The sequence below is a fragment of the Talpa europaea genome (assembly GCF_964194135.1).
Source record: "Talpa europaea genome assembly, chromosome: 15".
Taxonomy (NCBI): Eukaryota; Metazoa; Chordata; class Mammalia; order Eulipotyphla; family Talpidae; genus Talpa; species Talpa europaea.
The window spans coordinates 69060256-69082174 of record NC_140083.1 but is presented as its reverse complement, the minus strand read 5'-3'; the positions used below and the strand labels follow the sequence as shown (position 1 = coordinate 69082174).

The 21919-nt window shown below is 43.3% G+C and overlaps 1 protein-coding gene across 1 annotated transcript in view; it reads left to right on the top strand.

Annotated features, from left to right (window-relative positions):
* The window catches only part of LOC311185461 (antigen WC1.1-like), a gene marked incomplete at both ends in the record, with an annotated part of 64173 nt that extends 47823 nt beyond the window's left edge, over positions 1–16350 (top strand). The window contains 11 exons of the mRNA XM_084256086.1: positions 5638–5949; positions 6040–6357; positions 8810–8902; positions 8975–9289; positions 10494–10808; positions 12286–12327; positions 12412–12726; positions 13370–13507; positions 13900–13995; positions 14197–14277; positions 16232–16350. Of these exons, the coding sequence (XP_084112212.1) occupies positions 5638–5949; positions 6040–6357; positions 8810–8902; positions 8975–9289; positions 10494–10808; positions 12286–12327; positions 12412–12726; positions 13370–13507; positions 13900–13995; positions 14197–14277; positions 16232–16350 (2144 nt within the window). The remainder of the gene's footprint in view (positions 1–5637; positions 5950–6039; positions 6358–8809; positions 8903–8974; positions 9290–10493; positions 10809–12285; positions 12328–12411; positions 12727–13369; positions 13508–13899; positions 13996–14196; positions 14278–16231) is intronic.
* Positions 16351–21919: the final 5569 nt, after the last annotated feature.

Genomic DNA, 21919 nt, shown 5'->3' with positions numbered 1-21919 from the left:
CTGGGTGTTTCCCATCTTTCTGACTGAAGGATTAGTGTGTCTGCATCTTTTCAAATTTATGACCCAACATGTAAACCTAGTTCCCTAAAACGCACATTACACAGTTCAAGGAATTTTGTTATCTTCAGTTTTCATTATGTTGGTCCATTAGGTTTTCGTTGTATATGGTTAAATGGATCAATTACCACCTCTGTGGTCCTTGGTAAAACTGTTTTTTTCCCCCCTGCCATTTCATCTACTAGGCAGATTTTTAAAAGTTTATCCTGACAGAATCCAACAATGTATCCATAAGATAATTCACCATGACCAAGTAGGATTTATTCCAGGGACACAAGGATGGTTCAACATCTGAAAATCAATCAATGTAATCCAACATATCAACAAAAAGAAAAATAAAAGCCATATGATAATATCAATAGATGCTGAGAAAGCTTTTGGCAAAGTACAACACCCATTTATGATAAAGGCCTTGAAATTCTTGGAATACAAGGAACATACCTCAACATCATAAAGGCCATCTATGACAAGCCCATAGCCAATATCATTTTCAATGATGAAAAGCTGAAAGCATTTCCATTAAGATCTGGAACAAGACAAGGATGTCCACTCTCACCACTGCTTTTCAATATAATACTGGAAGTCCTAGCCAGAGCAATAAGACAAGAGAAAGACATACAAGGAATCCAAATAGGCATGGAAGAAGTCAAACTATCACTATTTGCAGATGATATGATAATATACATAGAGAACCCCAAAAACTCCACAGAAAAACTAATTCAACTCATCAATCAGTTTAGTAAAGTGGCAGGATACAAAATCAACACACAAAAATCAGTAGCCTTCTTATACACAAACAATAAATCTGAGGAAGAAGAAATCAAGAAAACCATCCCTTTTATTATCAAAACAAAAAAAAATCAAATACTTGGGAATAAATCTAACAAAAGAAGTAAAGGACCTGTACAAAGAAAACTATAAAACACTGTTAAAAGAAATAGAAGAAGACAAAAAGAAATGGAAAGACATCCCCTGCTCATGGATCGGAAGAATTAACATTATCAAAATGGCCATCCTACCAAAAAAATTTTACAGATTCAATGCTATTCCAATAAAAATTTCAATGTCATTCTTCAAAGAAATAGAACAAATATTGATGAAATTTATATGGAGCCACCAAAAACCCCGAATAGCCAAAATCCTCCTGAAAAAAAAAAAAAAAAAGAAGGGAATGGAGGCATCATGTGCCCAGATTTCAAACTATATTACAAAGTTGTAATAATCAAAACTGCATGGTATTGGAACAAGAACAGACACACAGACCAATTGAACCAAATAGAAAACCCAGAAATAAACCCACAGATTTATGGTCAACTAATCTTTGACAAAGGAGCAAAGAATGTACTCTGGAGCAAAGAAAGTTTGTTCAACCAATAGTGCTGAGAAAACTGGATCGCTACATGCAAAAGAATGAAACTTGAAAGAGCCAAAACACACACCATGCACAAAAACCAACTCAAAATGGATTAAAGAACTAGATATAAGACCTGAAACCATAAAATATATAGAAGGAAATATAGGCAAAACACTACATGATATGCACCTCAAAGATATCTTTACAGACACATCACCCAGAGCAGTGATAGTGAAGGCAAAGATAAGCAGCTGGGACTACATCAAATTAAGAGCTTCTGCACAGCAAAAGAGTCAATAACCAAAACGAGGAGAAACCCCACTGACTGGGAGAAAATTTTTGCACACAACACTAATGATAAAGGACTGACCACAAAAATCTACAAATTGCTGAAGAGACTCAACAAAAACAAATAATCCAGTCAAAAAATGGGCAGAAGAACTAAAAAGAAACTTCTCCAAAGAGGAAGCACAAATGGCCAACAGGCATATGAAAAAATGTTCAACTTCACTTGTAATCAGGGAAATGCAAATCAAAACTACAATGAGATACCATCTTACACCAGTGAGAATGGCACATATTAAAAAAACTAGCAACAACAAATGTTGGTGAGGATGTGGAGAAACAGGTACTCTCCTGCACTGCCTGTGGGAGTGCAAACTGGTCCAACCACTATGGAAAGCTGTGTGAAGATTCCTCAACCTACTAAATATAGAGCTTCCAAATGATCCTGCAATTCCACTCCTGGGTGTTTACCCAAATGACACAGAAATATTAATTTCAAAGGACATCTGCACCCTTATGTTTATAGAAGCACTATTTACAATAGCTAAGCTCTGAAGACAACCCAAATGCCCAAAAATAGATCACTGGATCAAGAAGATGTGGTATATATACGCCATGGAATATTACTCAGCAATCAAAAAAGATAAACTCATGCAATTTGCAGCAATATGACTGGAGCTGGAAGGGATCATGCTCAGTGAAATAAGCCAGAAAGAAAAAGAAAAAAAAAACAAAAAACAGATGGTCTCACCCATAGCAGGAGTTTAGAAAACCTAAATAAGAGATCAGGAAAAAGAATAACTATAATAAAGAAAAAATCAAAATCAACAAGCAACTCTAAACCAGAGACACACTATGAGGGCAGGGGGGGAAAGGAGAGATTGGGGTCAAAAAAGGGGGGGGTGCAATTGTATGGGGAATATAGCCAAGATAAAAATGCGTACATTGTGCAAAAATGAAAAATGGTGTAAGAAATATATAAAAAAATTAAAATTAAAAAAAAAAGAAAAAAACAAAGGGAACTAAAAAAAAAGTTTATCCTGACATATCAGGATCAGGTCAGTAGGTCAGTCAGTAAGACTGATTTGCAGTAAAAGGACAAAGAGCTGGACAGGACCTGTCAGTGAGAGCCCAGTCTTCACCCTGATTCATTCACTTTCTTCAGAAGGGCCTGTCAGGAGCTCAGGGAGGAGCTCCACATCAGCCAGGCTCTTCCCTGGACATCAGTTGTACAGAAATTTCACCCGCTTCTAATAAATATACAAATGACACCAAAGAATTGGGTGTCTTTCTGTGGTGTGGTGAACTCAAATTCTACTTACGTCAGATGAACATCGATAGATGTTAACATGCCATTTCTCTCTAATAACACCAGTCTTACCCACATATTAAAATGTCCTTATCAAACCTATGGCCTTTACTACAGCATGGATGGAGCTAGAAGGGGTTATGCTTAGTGAAATAAGTCAGAAGGAAAAAGAGAAATATCTGATGGTTTCACTTATAGAAGGAATATAGAGAAACTGAACAAAGGGTTATGAAAAAGACAAGCTTGCAGCTGATAGAACTCATATATCTGATGCTTACAGCGCGATAAGGGGACAAAGAGATGTCAAACAGGGGAAGGAAGAGCAGAAGGAACTTTGTTATGGATCACGGGTTCTCTAGTGGTGGGAGAACACCCAAGGACAACACCATAGGGGGAAATCAAATAATTTCCAAAAAGTAAACCACCATTGAGAAAAAAAATTTAATTTAATAAAATTACAAATTAAATAAATAAAATTTTCATTATCAAATTTTTGACCACTGAAAGGATTTCTATCCCATCACAGAGGTGAATGATTTTAAATTAGGTCAGCATTAGATGACTTGCTGGAAATGATCATGTTAATAAGAAAACCCTAGAATTAGTTTTCCTTTCAATCAACTGTGTTTTTCAAAGAATGTGTATAATTAACTTTTTTCTCTTAATTTTTTCTGCTCCACTTCTTATATATATGTTTAATTACTATAACATTTATTTCAGAGATTAATATCAAGTGGGAATATGTTTTATTATTTGAAAAACATAGCTCTACATTTTCAACATTGTTTGCTGAATGTATCTTCTTCAATGATTTAAAATATTCCCTTTACAAACACTAAATTTCTGTCTGTCTTTGAAATGACTAGATATTCACATTCTGCTCCTTCTGACTCTTGTCAGATCTTAATTGGTTTTATTATTTTTAATATCTAAACCCCTCACATCTAGCTTTTATTTCATAGGCCCTTTATAATTTTCTTTCATGTAAATTTTAAAATCAATTAGAAAACAGACAGGAATTAACAGTAATTTGCTTGAGAAGGCTCATTCTTGGTATGTATGAGAATGTATCAGTTATTCAACATGCATTTGCATATCTAATATATGTCAAGTATATTAAGTAAAATAGTATAAAAGAAATATTTCTTTCTTATTCTGAGTTTGTATTTCATGAGATTAATATTGAAACTATGAAAAATTATTCATTATGATTTGAGAATTTATTTTTTTCCTTGAATTATCTTTATTGTATCCAAAATATAATCACTGAATGATGAACATGCATCCTTTCTTTGGTCTCCCCCATTAAGTTTAAACTTCACCCACTCCCAATATAATCTACCACACACCCCACCCACACCCCCACTTATACAGACATTGCTGCCATATTTGATTCTTCCTTCTACCCAATTATAACTCTTAAGATTGTTTCTTTTGCCTAAGTGAAAGAAATAAAGGAATGCAGGGATATGTGGTGAATGGGAGAGGTATAGGTTGATAAAATATGTCCAAATCTTGTTGGACAAATATTTTCTTCAAATACTTGTATCTTTCACCCACATTAAGGCTTGTGCAAGGTGAGAGACTCCAGATCATGACCTGTATGTACCCTCCTCCCCTTTCCTGCACCCTTTGCTTCTTATTCAAGAACCCACACATAGAGGAATATGCAGTTAACTTAGTGATAGCATTAAAATACATCAATTATTCTCATTCCCTAAGATTTCCAGATCTTGGAAAAAATCCTGTAGTAGGAAGGGATCAGCAAGTTCAGGTGTCTAATAATCTCCCACTGAGATCTCACTCTCCTGCAGGTTCACTGAAAATCCCAAGGATTCAGGAGAGAACGCTAGGATCAGGCCTCCTTCTACAATGACCTTGAACTTTCCAAGCATCCAAATTCATCTGTGCACAGCTTCTGTCACAATAAGGTGACCTAAGAAATTCTTGGAATTTCTTTTCATCAAGAATTATCAGAAAATAAAATGCAAAACCATGAAAGTGGACATTAATGTCTCTGTTTCCTCCCTTGAGCATCAGTCTGTCTGTGGATGGCAGTTCTCAAAGGCCAGGCCTTGTGGATTTCCTTGCACTCAGTCTCTTGAGGACCAGCTCCTAAGACAACACTGGCCACAATTCTAACCCCAGAAATCTCAGAATGGCCCTCACATTTGGATGACAGTCTTCAAGCCTCTATAATAACACAGCTCTTTTTTACTCTGGACTAGTCCATCTAAGGGGCAAGTCTGAACGCCCCTGTAATTTTATTAAATTTATTTTTTTCTCAAGTAGTGGTTTACTTTTTGGAAATTATTTCATTTCCCCCTATGGTGTTGTCCTTGGGTGTTCTCCCATCACCAGAGCAATGGCCTCAGGTCCTCTAGCTTCCTGATTCCTAGACAAGGATTCACATTTCTAACACATCAAAGAGTATATAGTCTTGGGGTTCAGTCATTCACAGTTATCCTGCAAATCCTTCTGAATTTCTCTTCAGAAACTCGCAATTCTGACTCTCAGATTCTCTCTCTGTGCCCTCTCACTAGAAAACAAAGGTATTCACACCATTGCCTATATATGTTGTTTTTGATGACACGGACAGTCCTGAGCATTCTCTTATTTTTCTTTTCTCTAGGATTAACTGTGCATCTGGCTGGAGGGGGTGGGCCCTGCTCAGGGCGAGTGGAAGTGCATTCCAGAGGAGACTGGACTCCAGTGTCTGATGGGAACTTCACATTCCCCACCGCCCAGGTCATCTGTGCAGAGCTGGGGTGTGGCAAGGCTGTGTCTGTCCTGGGGGGCGTGCCCTTCAGAGAGTCAGATGGACGGGTCTGGCCTGAGGAGTTCTGGTGTGAGGGGCAGGAGCCAGGGCTCTGGTCCTGCCCCAGGGTGCCCTGTCCTGGAGGCACCTGCCACCACCATGGGGCTGTTTACCTTGTCTGCTCAGGTGAGAATCAAGCAGGGTTCACCCTCCCTGCTTCTTCTGCTGGGTAAGAAGCACATGAGCTTTGGCTGAAGCCCTGTCTCCTCCCCCCAGCATATACAGAAGTGCGGCTCATGAGCGACGAGGGCTCTCAGTGTGAGGGACAGGTGGAGATGAGCATTTCAGGGCACTGGAGAACACTCTGCGCCTCCCACTGGAGTCTGGCCAATGCCCATGTTGTGTGTCGTCAGCTTGGCTGTGGAGTTGCCCTGTCTACCCCCAAAGGAGCACACTCTAGGGGAGGAGCTGACCAGGTCTGGAGGGGTCGATTTCGCTGCTCGGGGGCTGAATCTTTCTTGTGGAACTGCCCCATGGCTGCCCTGGGTGCTTCCGACTGTGCTGGTGGAAACACAGCCTCTGTGATCTGCTCAGGTGAGTGGGGGCACTAACTGCACTCAGGGTGCTCGGGTTCCTCAGAGCAGGGCATGTGGGAAAACTGGTTCATGAATAAAGAGTGGATTATGTATACACAAATATTTGTCAAAATGTACCCCATTTACTCTTAATGTTGGTGTTTTATTGCATGAGAAGTACACATTAGTAGAGTTTAATGAATTTTTAAAGGTTTTCTTTTGTTTCTAGCTTAATTCTCTGTGGTCAAAACATGATTATATGACTTTTTCTTAGTTTTCCTTTGAAAAAATTTGGAATTCATTTTTGGCACAACAGTTTTGGTAAATGGCCTACATGCTCTTAAGAACAATGTGTATTGGGCCTCCCCGGTGGCGCAGCGGTTGAGCGCTGGGTTGCGAAGCTGCCCGTGGCCTCTACTGCACCGGTTCAATCCCCGGCTGCTCCCCGGCCACCAGAGGAGGGTCCCACATGGCGCGCAGACCTCTCCTGCCGCCCGCTGCTCCCCTCAGCAGTGTACTTCGGTCCTTCTGCCTGCTTTGCTCCCCACTCTGGCTCTGGTGAATTCTCTCACCATCCTGCGCTTCTGACTGTACCCAGTGCATGTATAAACAAAACAAATAAACAAACAAATAAAAAATAAATAAATAAAACATGCCTCTAAAAAAAAAAAAAGAATAATGTGTATTCTGCTGTTTTGAGGTGCAGCTTTTGCAAATCATACCATTCAGATATTCGAAATACCACTGATAGCTTTTTTACTCAGAAGTTTTACTTATGTTTTCTGAATACATGTTGCTTCGAAATGCAGTAATGGAAAGTAATCACTTTATTTTTTTTCTTCCAATCATATTCTCTTCAGTCCTTTAACCCCTCACCAATAGTATCTACCAAACTGATCAGCCTTCTACTGATCAGCTCTTCTGACTTCTGCCTACTGTCTCAACCCTAAAGGAACAGACCTGGACTCCTATATATAGAGATGCTCTCTACATCCATTGACAAGTCCTCCAGACACACATTTTAAATTCTCTGTAGGAGAAGCTTAGTAGAAGAAAAGTATTTTTTTTTTCTTTTTAGGCCTCATAATAAGTTCCTGGTTTCTATTGCTGTTACCAATTTGCCCAAAATCTTAACAACAGACACAAAAATGCATTCTATTTTGCTGTGATTTCCTGGGTCAAGAATTGGGGGAATCAATTTGGCAGTTCTGTCTCGCACTTTCATGTAGCTGTCATGTGAGACTGAAGTCACGCAAGAGCTGCCTAAACTGGGAACTCAGGATGCTCACTGACAGGATGGTAGACTCCCTGCCTATGGCCTAAAGCTTGTGTCCTCTTGAGGCTGGGGAGGCTGCACGACTTTCCTGGCTTGGTGCAGGAAATCAGAAGTGTTGCCATCGCCGCATCATGTTGTTTACAAGCAAGTCCTAAGGATCAGTCCAGCTGCAAGAGAAGGTAGCAAGACCTCACTCCTCAATGGACACGGTAACAAGGATTTTGTGGATATATGTATATAAACACCACCAAGGTATATGAAGTGTCCCACTATAATAGTGGGTTTTTAAGTTTCTACTTTCCTTCTTTCACTTGTGGGTTTAAGGAATAAAACTTAATACACATGCAGCTTAGACCTTTCACCTTATCTCTTGTTTTCATGTTTTCTATTGTTCCCTGTGCTGAATTCTGTATTTTTTCTCTGATCTTCCATTCCATTTTACTATTCCTGCCTCCATATCTCTGTTTCAGTTTTCAGAGACATCTATTATGGCTGACTTGAGGAAAGTCTCGAGGGCAAAGAGGCTTAGCCCTGCTTTAGCTTCTCCCTGAGCATCTGTGTCAAAAATTCTCACTGTTTTGGGAGCTCTGAAACACCTTCATACACTTGGCATATACTCATTTTTTTTAAGATTTATTTATTTATACAAGAACAGCATACAGGCCAGATGCACGGGAGAGTGAGAGGACTCACCAAAGACAGAGTGGGGAACAGAACAGGCAGACTGACGAAATACACTGCTGAGGGGAGCAGCGGATGAGTCAGGAGAGGTCTCTGCTGTGCCATGTGGGTTTCTCCCTGGGTGGCTGGGATGGACCGGCGCTGCAGAGGCTGCGGACAGCTTCACAGTGCTAGCTCAACCACCTGCACCACCAGGGAAGCCCTATCTCACTTTTCTAGGGTCCTTATCCAAGTCTCACCATTCCAAGGTCCTTATCATAGTAACATCTATACAGTCTCTTTTGCTTTACAAAGTAACATATTCACATGTAAGATGATAATATTCACAGGTTTCAGGATTCAGTGTTTCTTAGTGTTTCACTTAAAACAGAAACCATACAAAGAAGGAAAATGTTACAATCATGATAACGATGACTGCCCCATTACAGCGCTCACTTCAGACTGAGGTTATCATGTAGTTTAATTCAGTTTTCTGCTCTTCACCCCCACTAACCCTCTACTCACTGCTCTGCAGGAAACCAGACACAGGTGCTGCCCCAGTGCACCCACTCCCCGTCTCCACTAGCAGGCTCTGCAGCCTCAGAGGAGGGCACAGACAACTGCTCAGGTGAGGACCTTCCAGGACCAGGAAAGAGTCTCTTTCCAGGTTAGATGCCTCCTGACCTAACTCTCTCCGCAGACAGCACACAGCTCCGCCTGGTGGAAGGAGGCCATCCCTGCGCCGGCAGAGTGGAGATCCTTCACCAGGGCTCCTGGGGCACCATCTGTGATGATGGCTGGGACCTGCGTGATGCCCACGTGGTGTGCAGACAGCTGGGCTGTGGGGAGGCCCTCAATGCCACAGTCTCTGCTCACTTCGGGGAGGGATCAGGGCCCATCTGGCTGGAGGAGCTGCAGTGCACAGGAAACGAGTCCCTCCTGCGGAAGTGCCCGTCCCCTGGCTGGGAGCTCAATGACTGCAGGCACAAGGAAGACGCCGGGGTCATCTGCTCAGGTCTGCACTGCACATTGTCCAGGGGCTGCCGAGAAATGGGGCGGGGGCGGGGGAGGACAACTTATTTCTTGGACAAAGTGTGAAAGAGCAGAGGGAAAGGAATCCTCCTCCAGTGGTCCTGAGTCTCTAGAAGATATGAGGATTAGGCCCCTCCTTCTTTCCTGTGCCAGTGAGAGTCTGGCTCTTCTTTCTCTGCAACATCTTCTGACAGAGCAACAACCTACAGTTTCCATTTGCAAGCAGGGCTCACTTTTCAGGTACTTATGCTGATGGAATCTTGAAACCCACCACTGATTTCCACTGTGGTTGTAATAAATATTCACAAAATTAGTTGGTTAAAGCAAGTTATATGTATTATCTTGCAGTTCTTGAGCTAGAAGTCCACCAAACTCTCACTGGGCTAAAATCAAGGTGTGAGCAGGGCTGCTCACTTCTCAGTTCCTGGGGAAGAATAAATTTCCAGCTCTAGAAACTGTCTGTGCTGCTTGGCTCAGAGCCCCCTTCCTGGGTCATCAGGCCAGCAGTGTTGCACATCTCTCACCATTCTCCATAATCACCTCTCTCTCTCTAACCAAAGCCAGATATGGTGTTCCACTTTTAAGACAGTGGGTCTTGGGCCTCCCTGGTGGAGCAAGGGTTAAAGGCACAGCTCTCTCAATCTGTCAGCAGCCACTGTGGCATGAGTTTGATCCCCAGCCAGGGTGATAAACCTCATGGTGCAGCAGACCTCTCCTGACTCGCCCGCTGCTCCCCTCAGCAGTGTGTTTCAGTAGATCTGCCTCTTCTGCTCCTCACTCTGCCTGGTGAATCCTCTCACCTCCTACATCTCTACCTACACCCCAGTTCTTGTACACATAAATAAATAAATCTTTTAAAAAAAAGAGTGATTACATTGGGATCACCTGGTTAATCCTCGATGTTCCAGGTTAGTCTCACCTTTCCAAGCTCCTTATCATAGTCACATCTATACAGTATCTTTTGCCTTGCGAGTTCACACATTCACATGTAAGATGATAATATTCACAGGTTCCAGGATTCAGGATGCAGACATTTCTGGGGGCCATTATTCTGCCCCCACCCCTCTTGCCACACCACCTTCTTCATATTCTGTGGTTTTGTCAGCATCCAACACTCCTTCTCTGCAGAGGGCCCAGAGTGCCAAGTGGGGTGCTCATGGTGCCTTGTCTCCCCCTTTTTCTTTCAGAGTTCCTGGCCCTCAGGGTGGTGAGCGAGGACCAGGACTGTGCTGGGTGGCTGGAAGTTTTCTACAACGGGACCTGGGGCAGTGTGTGCAGCAGCCCCATGGATGCCATGACCTTGTCTGTGATCTGCAGACAGCTTGGCTGTGGGGACAGCGGGACCCTCAACTCTTTGGTTGCTGCTAGGGAAGGTTCTAGACCCCAGTGGGTAGATGGAATCCGGTGTAGAAAAACTGATACCTCTCTTTGGCAATGTCCTTCTGACTCTTGGAAATACCATTCATGTTCTTCAGGAGAGGAAGCTTCTGTCATGTGTGCAGGTGACTGTTGTATGTGTCTGTGTCCGCCCCATAGGCTGTCACTAGTGATGTTCTATATTTTCAAATATAGCTTATGAGTTTAAGATAAGTCTGTAAAATGAAGTTGGGTAAATATTTAATCCACATGTTCCAACTCTGTTTCAGAGGAGAAAATAAGGAAACTTGTGCTACCTGTAGTTTACATGAAAAATACTAGGATGATTGTGTTGAAGTGTGGGGCATATGAATAATCCTCTGATGGACTCCTAAGGAATGGCTAGTTAATTAGGACTATGTGAACACCTTGAGATAACTCAGGGCCTGGTCCCCAAGCTCTGTTCTCTTATGCTTTTAGCTATTGCATTGAAATGCATCGGTGCTAGTCAGACTCCAGGTCAGTCTGCTGGCAGCGAGTAAAACATGTCTTGTGGAAACAAAATTACACTCCAGGCCAGAGGACAGAGAAAAGAGAATATATAATTTCTGCCTTCATGGTCCATAACATCCCAGGTTGTAGACTCTGATTAAGCAGAAATTCAAGAGTCTTGAGTGTGGAAGTGTGTATGGGGCCAGAAGAGAAATCATGTTTTAGTGGAGACTTGAAGGATGAATAAGAGTCCCATCAAGGATGAAGTGGGAAGATTCTTAGATACTTAGAAAATTCCCTCATGACAAGAGGAGAAAGAAGATGGGGGAGAGCTCTGAGGGGACCCTGGAATACAGAGCAGAGGGAGACCACTTCAGTGCAGGGTGCAAGGAAACAATTCTGTCAAAGAGCAATTTGTTTATTGCCTTGGCTGTCACTGCTGAAAGGTCAGTGACCTGGATCAAGCAGATCTTTCTCCTGCATTGATTACTTGATCTGTTATATAATTGTTCCTTTAAAAAGTGTAAGTGAATTTTTTATGATGAATGATTTCTGTGATTCTACAGTTATTTTAAATTTTTTTTCTTCTTTATTACCACAAACCATTGATATGATTTTGTTTCTCTAACAGCTTACTCATGCATAATAACTTAAAGGAATTAAATCTCACCACATTTTAGTCATCCATTCATTCAGGAGATTGATCAAACCCTCTCCCCAGTGCTTACAGAATGTTCTGCACACATGTGTTGAATGAAGACCTGTGGGGCACTAGGCACTGAGCTAAGAGCAGGAGCACAGATGTGAGTTAGATGTGCAAGGTCCTTCCTCTGGCTGAGCTGCATCTGTGTGTGTGTGTGTGTGTGTGTGTGTGTGTGTGAGAGAGAGAGAGAGAGAGAGAGAGAGAGAGAGAATATTGTGGAGCATGGAGAGTGATAGACAAGACAAAGATAAAATAATTTCAGCTGCTGATGAGGGTGAAGATCCAGGGAGAGTCCCAGTCACTCAGCCAGTAGATTAGCTAGGAAGCCTGTGTTTCCCTTGTCATTTGGGCTGAAGCAGGTGACCTAGTTTGGAAGCAAAACCACTCACTCCTGTCGCTGACCCAGCATTACTCCTTTGCTTTTGCAGAAAAGAGGCCCAAGAGCTGTCCATCTGCAGCCCCCTGCACAGGTACATCAGCCCCTCCCAGCTCCCCGGGTCCACCTGGGGCTCCTCCTCCAGCAGGGCCCTAACAGGGGTCCCCTGGTCTTGCAGACAGGGAGAAGCTGCGCCTGCGGGGAGGAGACAGCGCGTGCTCGGGCCGCGTGGAGGTGTGGCACGCGGGGGCGTGGGGCACGGTGTGCGACGACTCCTGGAGCCTGGCCGAGGCCCACGTGGTGTGCGGGCAGCTGGGCTGTGGCTCGGCGCTGGACGCTCCGCGGGCGGCGGCCTTTGGGCCTGGAAATGGCAGCATCTGGCTGGACGAGGTGCGGTGCAGGGGCGGGGAGTCCTCCCTGTGGGAGTGCCCTGCGGCTCCCTGGGGGCAGAGCGACTGCAAGCACGAGGAGGACGCGGGAGTGAGGTGCTCCGGTGAGTGGGCGGCCCCCTTTTGTGGGGTGAAGGGAGGAGTTGCATCCAGAAGCTCTTCCTGGTCTCACCTGCTTTTCTGTACTTTGGCACCTGGAGTCTATTGCTTGGCACCTGGAAGCTGGGAGGGAACAAGGTGCCAGAGATGGTAGGTGTGACCCTGGGGTTTTCCCACCCAACTCAGTAGTTTCCCATTACCCCTTCTCTTCGCTCCAGGTGAGAAGACAACAGTACCCCACAATCATGGAAGTAAGTGTTTCTTCTCTGAGCCCTGAGATAGAGGTGATACCCACATCATCAGGGCCATACACAATGGAATCTGCATATTTATGGAAAATTAACCATATTGTACAGGAAAGGCCTAATGCTCAGGCAGTACAGTCCTGTTCACTGTGGCAGCTGTAATGTCCAAATGCTTATCCATTTTCACTTTATAAAGATCCCTTAAAATCACATGCAGAGACAGTTGACACAGCTCAGGACACGACTGGGGTGAATCACACCTTGGGATTCAGGCCAGGCATTGTATCTGCATGGTACTTCATGGTCTTGAGGACTCAGTGGATGAGCAAGACAAGGGGTTGAGGAAGGGTTCTCCTTGACATACAATCCTTTCCTAAATCTTATGACACTTTTTTCTCCTCAGGCAGCAAATCAGACTCAGCTCTAGGCCTGGGCATCTTCTCCCTGCCCGGGGTCCTCTGCATCGTCTTGGGGGCCCTTCTCTTCCTGGTCCTGGTCATCCTGGGGATTCAGCTGCACAGAGGGAGAGCAGAGCACCAAGGTAGGCCAAGGGGATGCTAAAGGGACGTTGTGGGAATGCTGTTGAGCCAGTTTTGATACCAAGAAAAGTGCCCTAGTATTGTCTCCACCCTCACAGTCTGGCAAAAAGCACCTTCTCTACAATAGCCTTTAAAATTTGAGACAGCTGAATCCTTGGTTGAATGTAAAATCTCTCATAAATTATGACTTACCATGGAACACTGTACATGAGAATTGAGTATAGGGTCACAGTCAGTGTCAGGAAAGCTGTCTCTGTCTCACAGAACTCAGGAAGGGACTCTGAGAGCCTGGCAGTTTCCTCAGTAGTGAGCAATGGAGTGCATCAGAGGTCTTGCCTGTTGGTGTAGGGACTGTCTCCAGGAGTAGTCTCTGAACGCATGTCTCTTTCCACAGCCTCACCTGCTTTTGAAAATGCCACTGATGAGGCCTTATACCAGGAGATTGATAACTATGCTTTACCAGAAAAGGAGGAACTTTTGGACAGCCCAGGTGTGCCCCATGCCCTCCCCGCTGTTCCTGAGCTGACCATGGGTTCCCTTAACATTTATAGACTCAACCTCTCCCTCCTCCCAAAGCAGGAGCTCCCAGCCCTCTCCCTACAACTCTGATGTCTCAAAATTTCTTCTGAACCTTGACACCGGGCCTCCTGCTATGGCAAATGTTTTCTGTCTGTGATGTTCTTCCCACCAGGAAGCCTGTCTGATGACTTAGTGACAAAGCTGCCGTATTACACAGGGGACGATGAAAAGGGAGACCCTGGACCTGCCCCAGGTAGTAGACTCAGGGTCTTCCCTGGATGTTGGGCTGAGGACAAGTGATCTCATCTAGGAGAACTGTGATGAGGAGGGGAGGAATATCTTCTGTCTTCTTCACAAAAACCCTTTTCTCTGTCTGCCCACTCTGTCATCTCAGAAAGGAAAATATCATACCCAGTTTTCTTTATCCACAGCTACTTCTAATCAATTACAGATTCACATCTGTGGTTTGCACTTGAGATGGTATTATATATGTGGGTCATGTATAACTGACCCCCAAAATTGATTTTTTTTAAAGCCCCAGAAAACATGGACTGCTGGGGCTTGACTTATCAGTTACCAGAAGTTCTTATTAACAAGGGACCTAAGAGAGGAGGATGTTTCTCCTGGATCTTCTCCAGATTGTGACAATGGATAGCTCTTGGGATGAGACATGTCTGGAGGGATCCTGGAAATTGGATCCTTAGATCAACATAGCCTTCAGGGAATTGAGACCCAGGACTCCTGTGGAAGGGACTGGTGGTTTTGCCTTTCTCTGGGTGACAGGTACCCAGAGAGCATGTGGGCAGCTGTGTTCTCTTTGTCGATATCATCCCAAGACACTGATTTGTACATATTATATGTTACAACTCTGTTGTATGAATGTAGTACCTGAATTCCTATTACAATAGCTTTTGTTGCTGCTTTATGGTATAAAAGGCTGTATTTGGAAAGTATAGTAGAATATGTAGAAAAATCAAATAATTTCTGAGAATGTTAAATCAAATAAATGCCCAGAACAGCCCTGGAATCTAGAGCTTATATGTATCAGCTGTTGGAATCTCTGTAGTAAAAGGGCCTGAGCACCCCCTAGTCCAGCCTCAGTCCTTGTTCATTTCCAGAGCCTCCGGGACAGCATGTCAGAGCCACGGGAAATGGTTATGATGATGTTGAAGAGTTTCCTGTTCCTGAAATTCCTACTTCCCTAGGAATGAGTAGGAATTATTTTTTCCCAGAGGAGGAAGGTGGTGCTGGGTATTCCCAGACAGGTGAGTGTCAGCTCTGTCTCCGGTAGCCTCATTTCCTAGTCTGGGGGAGGATGAATTTGGACTTGTCAATAGTCAGTTTATCTTTACTTTCAACATCTGGGCCCTCTAGACCTAGATGAGGTGTGTCTGTTTCATCTCTTCTGAGAGGAGACACATACTGTGTTCTCATGTCCATTTCTTCTATCATTATGATACAGACATTCCTATATGAGTGGCAGAGGCTTTATTCCCATTTTTTCACACCACAATTGAGATATGTGATCTGAAAATATATTCGGAGCTCTTTCAGATTGTGAGAAGTAATCTGGAAAGTTTCAATAGCAATGTAAATTAAATTTGTAATGTAGAAATATTTGTTTGCGGGGGAATCATATATCCAGATGTTTAAAGTAGGCTTTGTTTGCTACTAATGCAGATGTCAAAGGCTTAATTAGAGTCATAAAATATGAGCTGCAGAATGAAACCAAGGGAAAATATTCTCCCATTGTTTTAGTTGACAATGACCCTCCTTCCTTAGGACTAGGCCTCTGCCTATGTGTGAGCATGTAGTGCTGTCTGGGGAGTAGGAGGTTGTGGGAGTCACTTGAGCTGCTCCCTTTTGGCATCTGACAGAGAACCCAGAATGTTCTCCTGAAGACTTGACTGGCATTGAGGTGCTGAGGAATCTAGGGGAGTCATCTCCTGCCCCCATTCCTTATGAAATCAAACCACATGGGTGTAGAAGACAGTATTCATGTTCTCCACTCCTCACCATTATTTCCCTAATGCTTTCTAATTTTCAAGAGCAAGATATGACTATGCACAGAGTAGCTGAGTGGATGAAGCAGCTCCAGCCTTTGAAACAGTTGCTGGGCCTCACATATATCCTGTAGTCTCTGTGCACTCATCTCTTTATACCAAAGAATTATTCTTGTTGTCACCAGATTCTCCTTCACCTTGCAGGCCTCTCTCTAGAGTCTCCTGGCGAAGTTGTCATCTATGGCATGGAAGAGAGAGGACTCCCATTGGTCCTAGAACGAGAAGACCTGTGGTATGATGATGTCGAGCTTAGCACCATGTAGCACCATTTTTGGATCAAATAAATCTTCAAAGAATGCTCTGTAATATTGTTTCCCAAATAAATGAGAATTCTGTCTTCTTCATTATTGCAGAGGTTTTACTTGGGTCTGTGATGTAAAGACAATCTTCATAACATACACTCTGAGCTTCAGGGTTGTTAAGAATCCAGATACATTGACCCCACTGACCTTGGAAAATTCCGTCTTCAATCACACCTCATCCCCAAGTGAAATCTCAGTTGAAATATCCATGTATCACAGCCCTCAGCCTACACTCTTGCCTCCTTTAAGTGCAGAGAATGTCACACTTTCTGGAACAATAGAAAAACCTGAAATCTGGCCCTGAACTAAGTAATTGCCCAGTAATATACACTCAGAAACACTTCACTGAATATTTAAAAAAAAAAAATGCCATGTCTCCTTTGCTAAACCCAGAAGGGAGATTCAAAGTGAATGGGGAGGGTCAGGCAAGAGGGAAATGATTGCAGTTCTTTTAATTTTGCCCACAGGTTTATGGAATAACAATGACAAAAGTTTACTCCCTACAAGATCCTTTCCCTTCTCTAGTTATTCCCCACTATCCCCAATCTCCCCTTTCTCCATCAAATTGCATATCTTAGTGTTCATAAATCCTGATGGTTTCCATTCTTTTCCATTAACAACCCTCTAATTAATTAAGAACCTGAAAATCAAATGTCACCATTACAAACCCTTCTTAAGTAGCTGTATTTCTTTGAATGCTTTCCACTCCCCGTCATCCTGACCTATTTACTGCAATTGCATCAAGAGAGAGAGCTGGGGGCTGGGGAAGTAGGGCTAGAGGCAAGCAAGCAGGAAAGTCAAACAAGGGGGTCTCACTCAATGACTGGTTCAGCTCAGCTGCTGGGAGGGGCAGGTGGTGTCAATGGTTTCTGGGTCAGCTCTACCACCCCATGGGCCCAGGTAAAGGTATTTGCTCAATGAAGCTACATCTCCCATGTCAACTGCCCAACATGTTGTGGCAACAAAGAAACAAATAGCATCTGAGTAAGAAGAAAAAGTCAGGTGGGTAGAAACTGGGATTAGAATGACAAAATGTTTTTGGATTAAAAAAATAAAAGGCAGATTGACATCAAGGGAACACAGTCATTAGTCTCACTGGGTGGGGCTCCCCTTGTCCCACTTTTGGTTGTGAGAGAAAATCTGGGGTTCCTGCTGTAACAAGTATAAAGTCTGTCTTTCCTTCTTTCACGTCTAAGAACTTTTTTTTAAATATTTATTTATGTATACAAGAACAGGGGTACAAGTAAGAGGCGTCAGAGGGTGAGAGGATTCACCAGAGACAGAGTGGGGAACAGAACAGGCAGATTGACTGAAATACACTGCTGAGCGGAGCAGCGGGCGAGACAGGAGAGGTCTGCCGCTCCATGTGGTTTTCTCCCTGACCGGCTGGGAATCGAACCTGCGCTGCAGAGGCTGCGGACAGCTTCACAGCGCAGCACTCAACCCGCTGTGCCACTGGGGAGGCCCTAAGAACTTTTTTTACCTCTAAAAATACCATGACCACAGAGACACTTCACCAGGAATAAACTATACTTCCTGGAACATGTTGGGACTACACATTGTAATTTAATTACAAAATTCATCCCCATTTTACAGTGTGGCAACCTGCACCTGGCAGCCAACCCCATCTTCAGTTGTTAGCAGACATGCCGCTGCTCCTGGGTCCTCACTGTCAACATTTCAGTCCCTCAGCCTCCCTTTCATATGAGCAGCGAGATGACTTTCATATTCTTTTCTGAACTTCTTGAGGCCAAATAAGATGGCATCATCACAGTGCTTGGAAATGGAATCAGTTGGACACAAATTGCTTTAGCTCACCCTTGCTGTGTTCTTTATTTTATCACTTGAATAGCATTTTACTAAAATATAAATGACACGTGTCATTGTGTCTATTTAAGGTGTACATATTGATACATTTTTATATGTGTCCTCTAAGGATTAGTATATATGTGGATTTATACATACATGTATGTCACAGACACACACACCACATCTATGGAGGTGACTACCATTTAGCTAAAGCCTTTATCATGAACCATGATTATTATTTCCTTTTATGGTGGAGCAACTAAGATCTAGTTTCAGAGCAACATTGAAATTTATAGTATAGTGTTGTTGTTTATAATCACTACACTGTGTGTTAGATCTCCAGGATTTATAGTAGTTACAATTCTTTACCCTTCAAAAGCATCTCTCCAATAACCCATCCCCATCTGCTAGTAATGACCACTCTACAATTTATTTATATGAGTTTAGTTTTTTTAGATTCCACATACTATTGAAATCACACAGCATTTGTCTTTCTGTCCAACTTATCTCAATTAGCATAAAGTCTCCCTGAGTCTCATTACTGTGTTAGTGCTGGCTATGGGATTTCTGTGATCCCACCACGTCCAACTGTTTCCAGTTCCTAATTATTAGAAAGAGCATGACAGTGACTTTTGGTTCAAAATGTATATAAAGGAGTATTTAACTCTTGCTCTCTTATTTTCATTCTATTTATTGTGTTTGCTTATGAGCCAAGTTCTTAATTTAAATAAATTAATAAATATGGTGCATCATGTTTTTCTCTTATACTTGTTACTTCTTATGTACTTTAAAGAGAACACATTACTCTATTTTTCTTCCTCCAGGCACATGACCTAGAAGTAGCTTTGTCACCTTATTAAAGAAACAGAAGACTAGAAGCTGGACCTCCATCCCTGTGAGGAACTGTCCACTTGCAGTTCACTCTCCTTCTGAGGTAGGAGGGTGCTGGGTAACAAGTGCCTCCTTCTTGGCTGACTGAATTATACCAGATGTTCCCTGAGCCCTGTGTGCTGGCAAAGTCTCTGCTGAGGTTTTCAGGGTCTGAGTTATAACATTGAGTTGACAAAGATCTCAAGGGGAAAGAGGCTTGGCCCTGCTTTCTGCCTGTCTCTGAGTATCTGGCTCCAAAATTCCTCACTGCCTTGGGAGGTCTGCAACACTAGTGACAAGTATTGGTATTTTCCAAATTTTCTAAGAGCATTCTCAGAGCTTGCTTAAAACAGAGACCCTGTCATTGTCACAACCAGAGCCCTCTGTACAAAAGGTGACTCTAAAATTATACCATGACTGCTCCGTTACAGCATTCATCTCAGATCCTCCACTAGGTTATTATGTAATTTAATTCAGTTTGCCTCTCTTCAATCCCACTAAACTCTCACCTCACCCCATTGACCTGACTCTCCCTCCTCAGAGAGCCCACAGCTCCGCCTGGTAGACAGAGGCCATCTCTGTGAGGGCAGAGTGGAGATCTTCACCAGGACTCCTGGGGCACCATCTGTGATGATGACTGGGACCTGCGTGATGCCCACGTGGTATGAAGACAGCTGGGCTGTAGAGAGACCCTCACTGTCACGGCCTTCACTCACTTTAGGGCAGCATCTGGACCCACCTGTCTCTATGCAGTGAGGTGCAAGGCAGGGAATCTTCCCTGTAGGTATGTCCTGGGGAGCCTCAGGGTAGAGAGACTGTGCACATGAAGACTACAATACATTGTCTTAAAAAATAACATCTGAGAAACATAATGTGACAATATAGCTGAGTAATTCTTGTTAATGTAGGAGTATCTATGAAATAGGTAGTTTTAATCATGAAATATTGAGATAGCTGGATAGTTTTTCTGGCTCATGCACATCAAAATGAAATATGGCTGAGGAAAAGACCCCTTGAACCTGAATAGAATGGATCCTCTGTTTAGCAGCCATCAGACTCTTAGGTGAGCAGGTATTTAGCTCTTACCTAGCCTGACCCACATACTTAGGTCTTACCTGATGACCTTGTCTAATTTAATTCCCTCAGCTCAGAGGCCAGATGCCCCAGGCAAAGGTTATGATGGTGCTGAAGATGTGCCAGTGCCCAAGACTCCCATGCCTCTGGGATGAATGAAGGGGAAGTTCCCCTAGAGGAAGAGAATGGGGTGAGGGTCACTCAGACAGGTGAGGGGTATAGTTGATCTGTGATCTTTCACTTCTGTCTCAAGAAGGATGATTTTTGAGCTCTTCCAGGTCTATCTTCCTGTATATTCAAAATTTGTGCAACCTCATATGTTTGACAGCACTACCTTAACCATATTCTTTTCCTTAATGTTGGCAGGTGCCTTTATAGGGAGGAAAATCCATGGTGTTGGTATCATAACTTTATCCCCATGTGTGTATAATTTGACTTGGAGATTAATTGAGTGTATTCCCCAAATCTGACAGTGGAAATACTGGTAACATTTTTTTGTGCTCATTGTTTGTGGAAGGTGGTTAGAGAATTTTAAGAAATTGCTGTTTTGGAATTTGTGAGGCATTTGTTTATATAATATTTTAACACTTATATTTACAAGGTCTATAATATATTGTGGTCTTAAAAATTAAGCTCTGGTGTTGGATTCTAGACTCAGAATCTGGGGGCAGCCAAGAGTTGTTCTGCTCCAGATATTTCAATGGGCAAATGAGATGCTGAGTCTCAGAAGCAGTTCATGTGACTGTGGGAGAGGGGAATGTGCTAGATGGATGCTCTAAGGCTGTGTCTTTGGACTTTTGGGAACACAAGTCAAGGCCACCAGCAGCAGAGCTGTCAGGAGGAGCTGAGCTTCTCTACATCTGCTTTCCTATCTCCTTATCCTTGCAAATTCAGACCTGGCAATTGTATGATTCTCCCTGTTCTTGGGTCAACTCCTTGCTAACTGGGTGAGCCAAGACACAGGTCTTCACAGAGCACCTCTGTGTGGCCACAGATCTCTGATGATCCAGAGACCACACGGTCTGGATCTTGATAGGTTTCTCTGATATATCCCTTGCTGTAGCTAATATGAAATAGTCTCAACCCCATGAACATTACTGGATCTCCAAGATACTTTCTCATCACCACTCACATGTCCTGCTCCTCCCTGGGCCACTGTCCTGTCCCCTTGTCGCAGCTTTAATCAAATTTTTCTTCACTGTATTAGACTCTTCTGTGCAGGTCACTAGGGGAGCAGCTGATGAGTAAGGAGGAGGCTAGTCCTGGCTATTCCCTGGGAAGAAAGGGAGCCCTGGATAAGACGATGTTGAATGAACTAAGTGTCCCTGGAACATCCTCGGTGCTGTTCCCATGATTTTTTAAAATTATTTATTTATTTATACAAGAACTAGGGTACAGGCCAGATGCACGGGAGGGTGAGAGGATTCACCAGAGACAGGCTGGGGAACAGAACAGGCAGACTGACAAAATACACTGCTGAGGGGAGCAGCAGGCACAACAGGAGAGGTTTGCTGTGCCATGTGGGACCCTCACCAGCTGGCCGGGATCGAACTGGTGCTGCAGACGCTGCAGACAGCTTCATAGTGCGGCGCTCAACCGCCTGAGTCACCAGGGGCCCTGTTCCCATGATGTTTAATTAAAACGGAGATGAGGCCTCAGATCTTCTAATTACCTGTATTCTGATAGAGTAGTACTGACCTGTATTTGCATATAGAATTTGCTCAAAATTAAATATTCTGAATAAGTACTTTCTGATTTGTTGCTAAGGTAGTAAGTT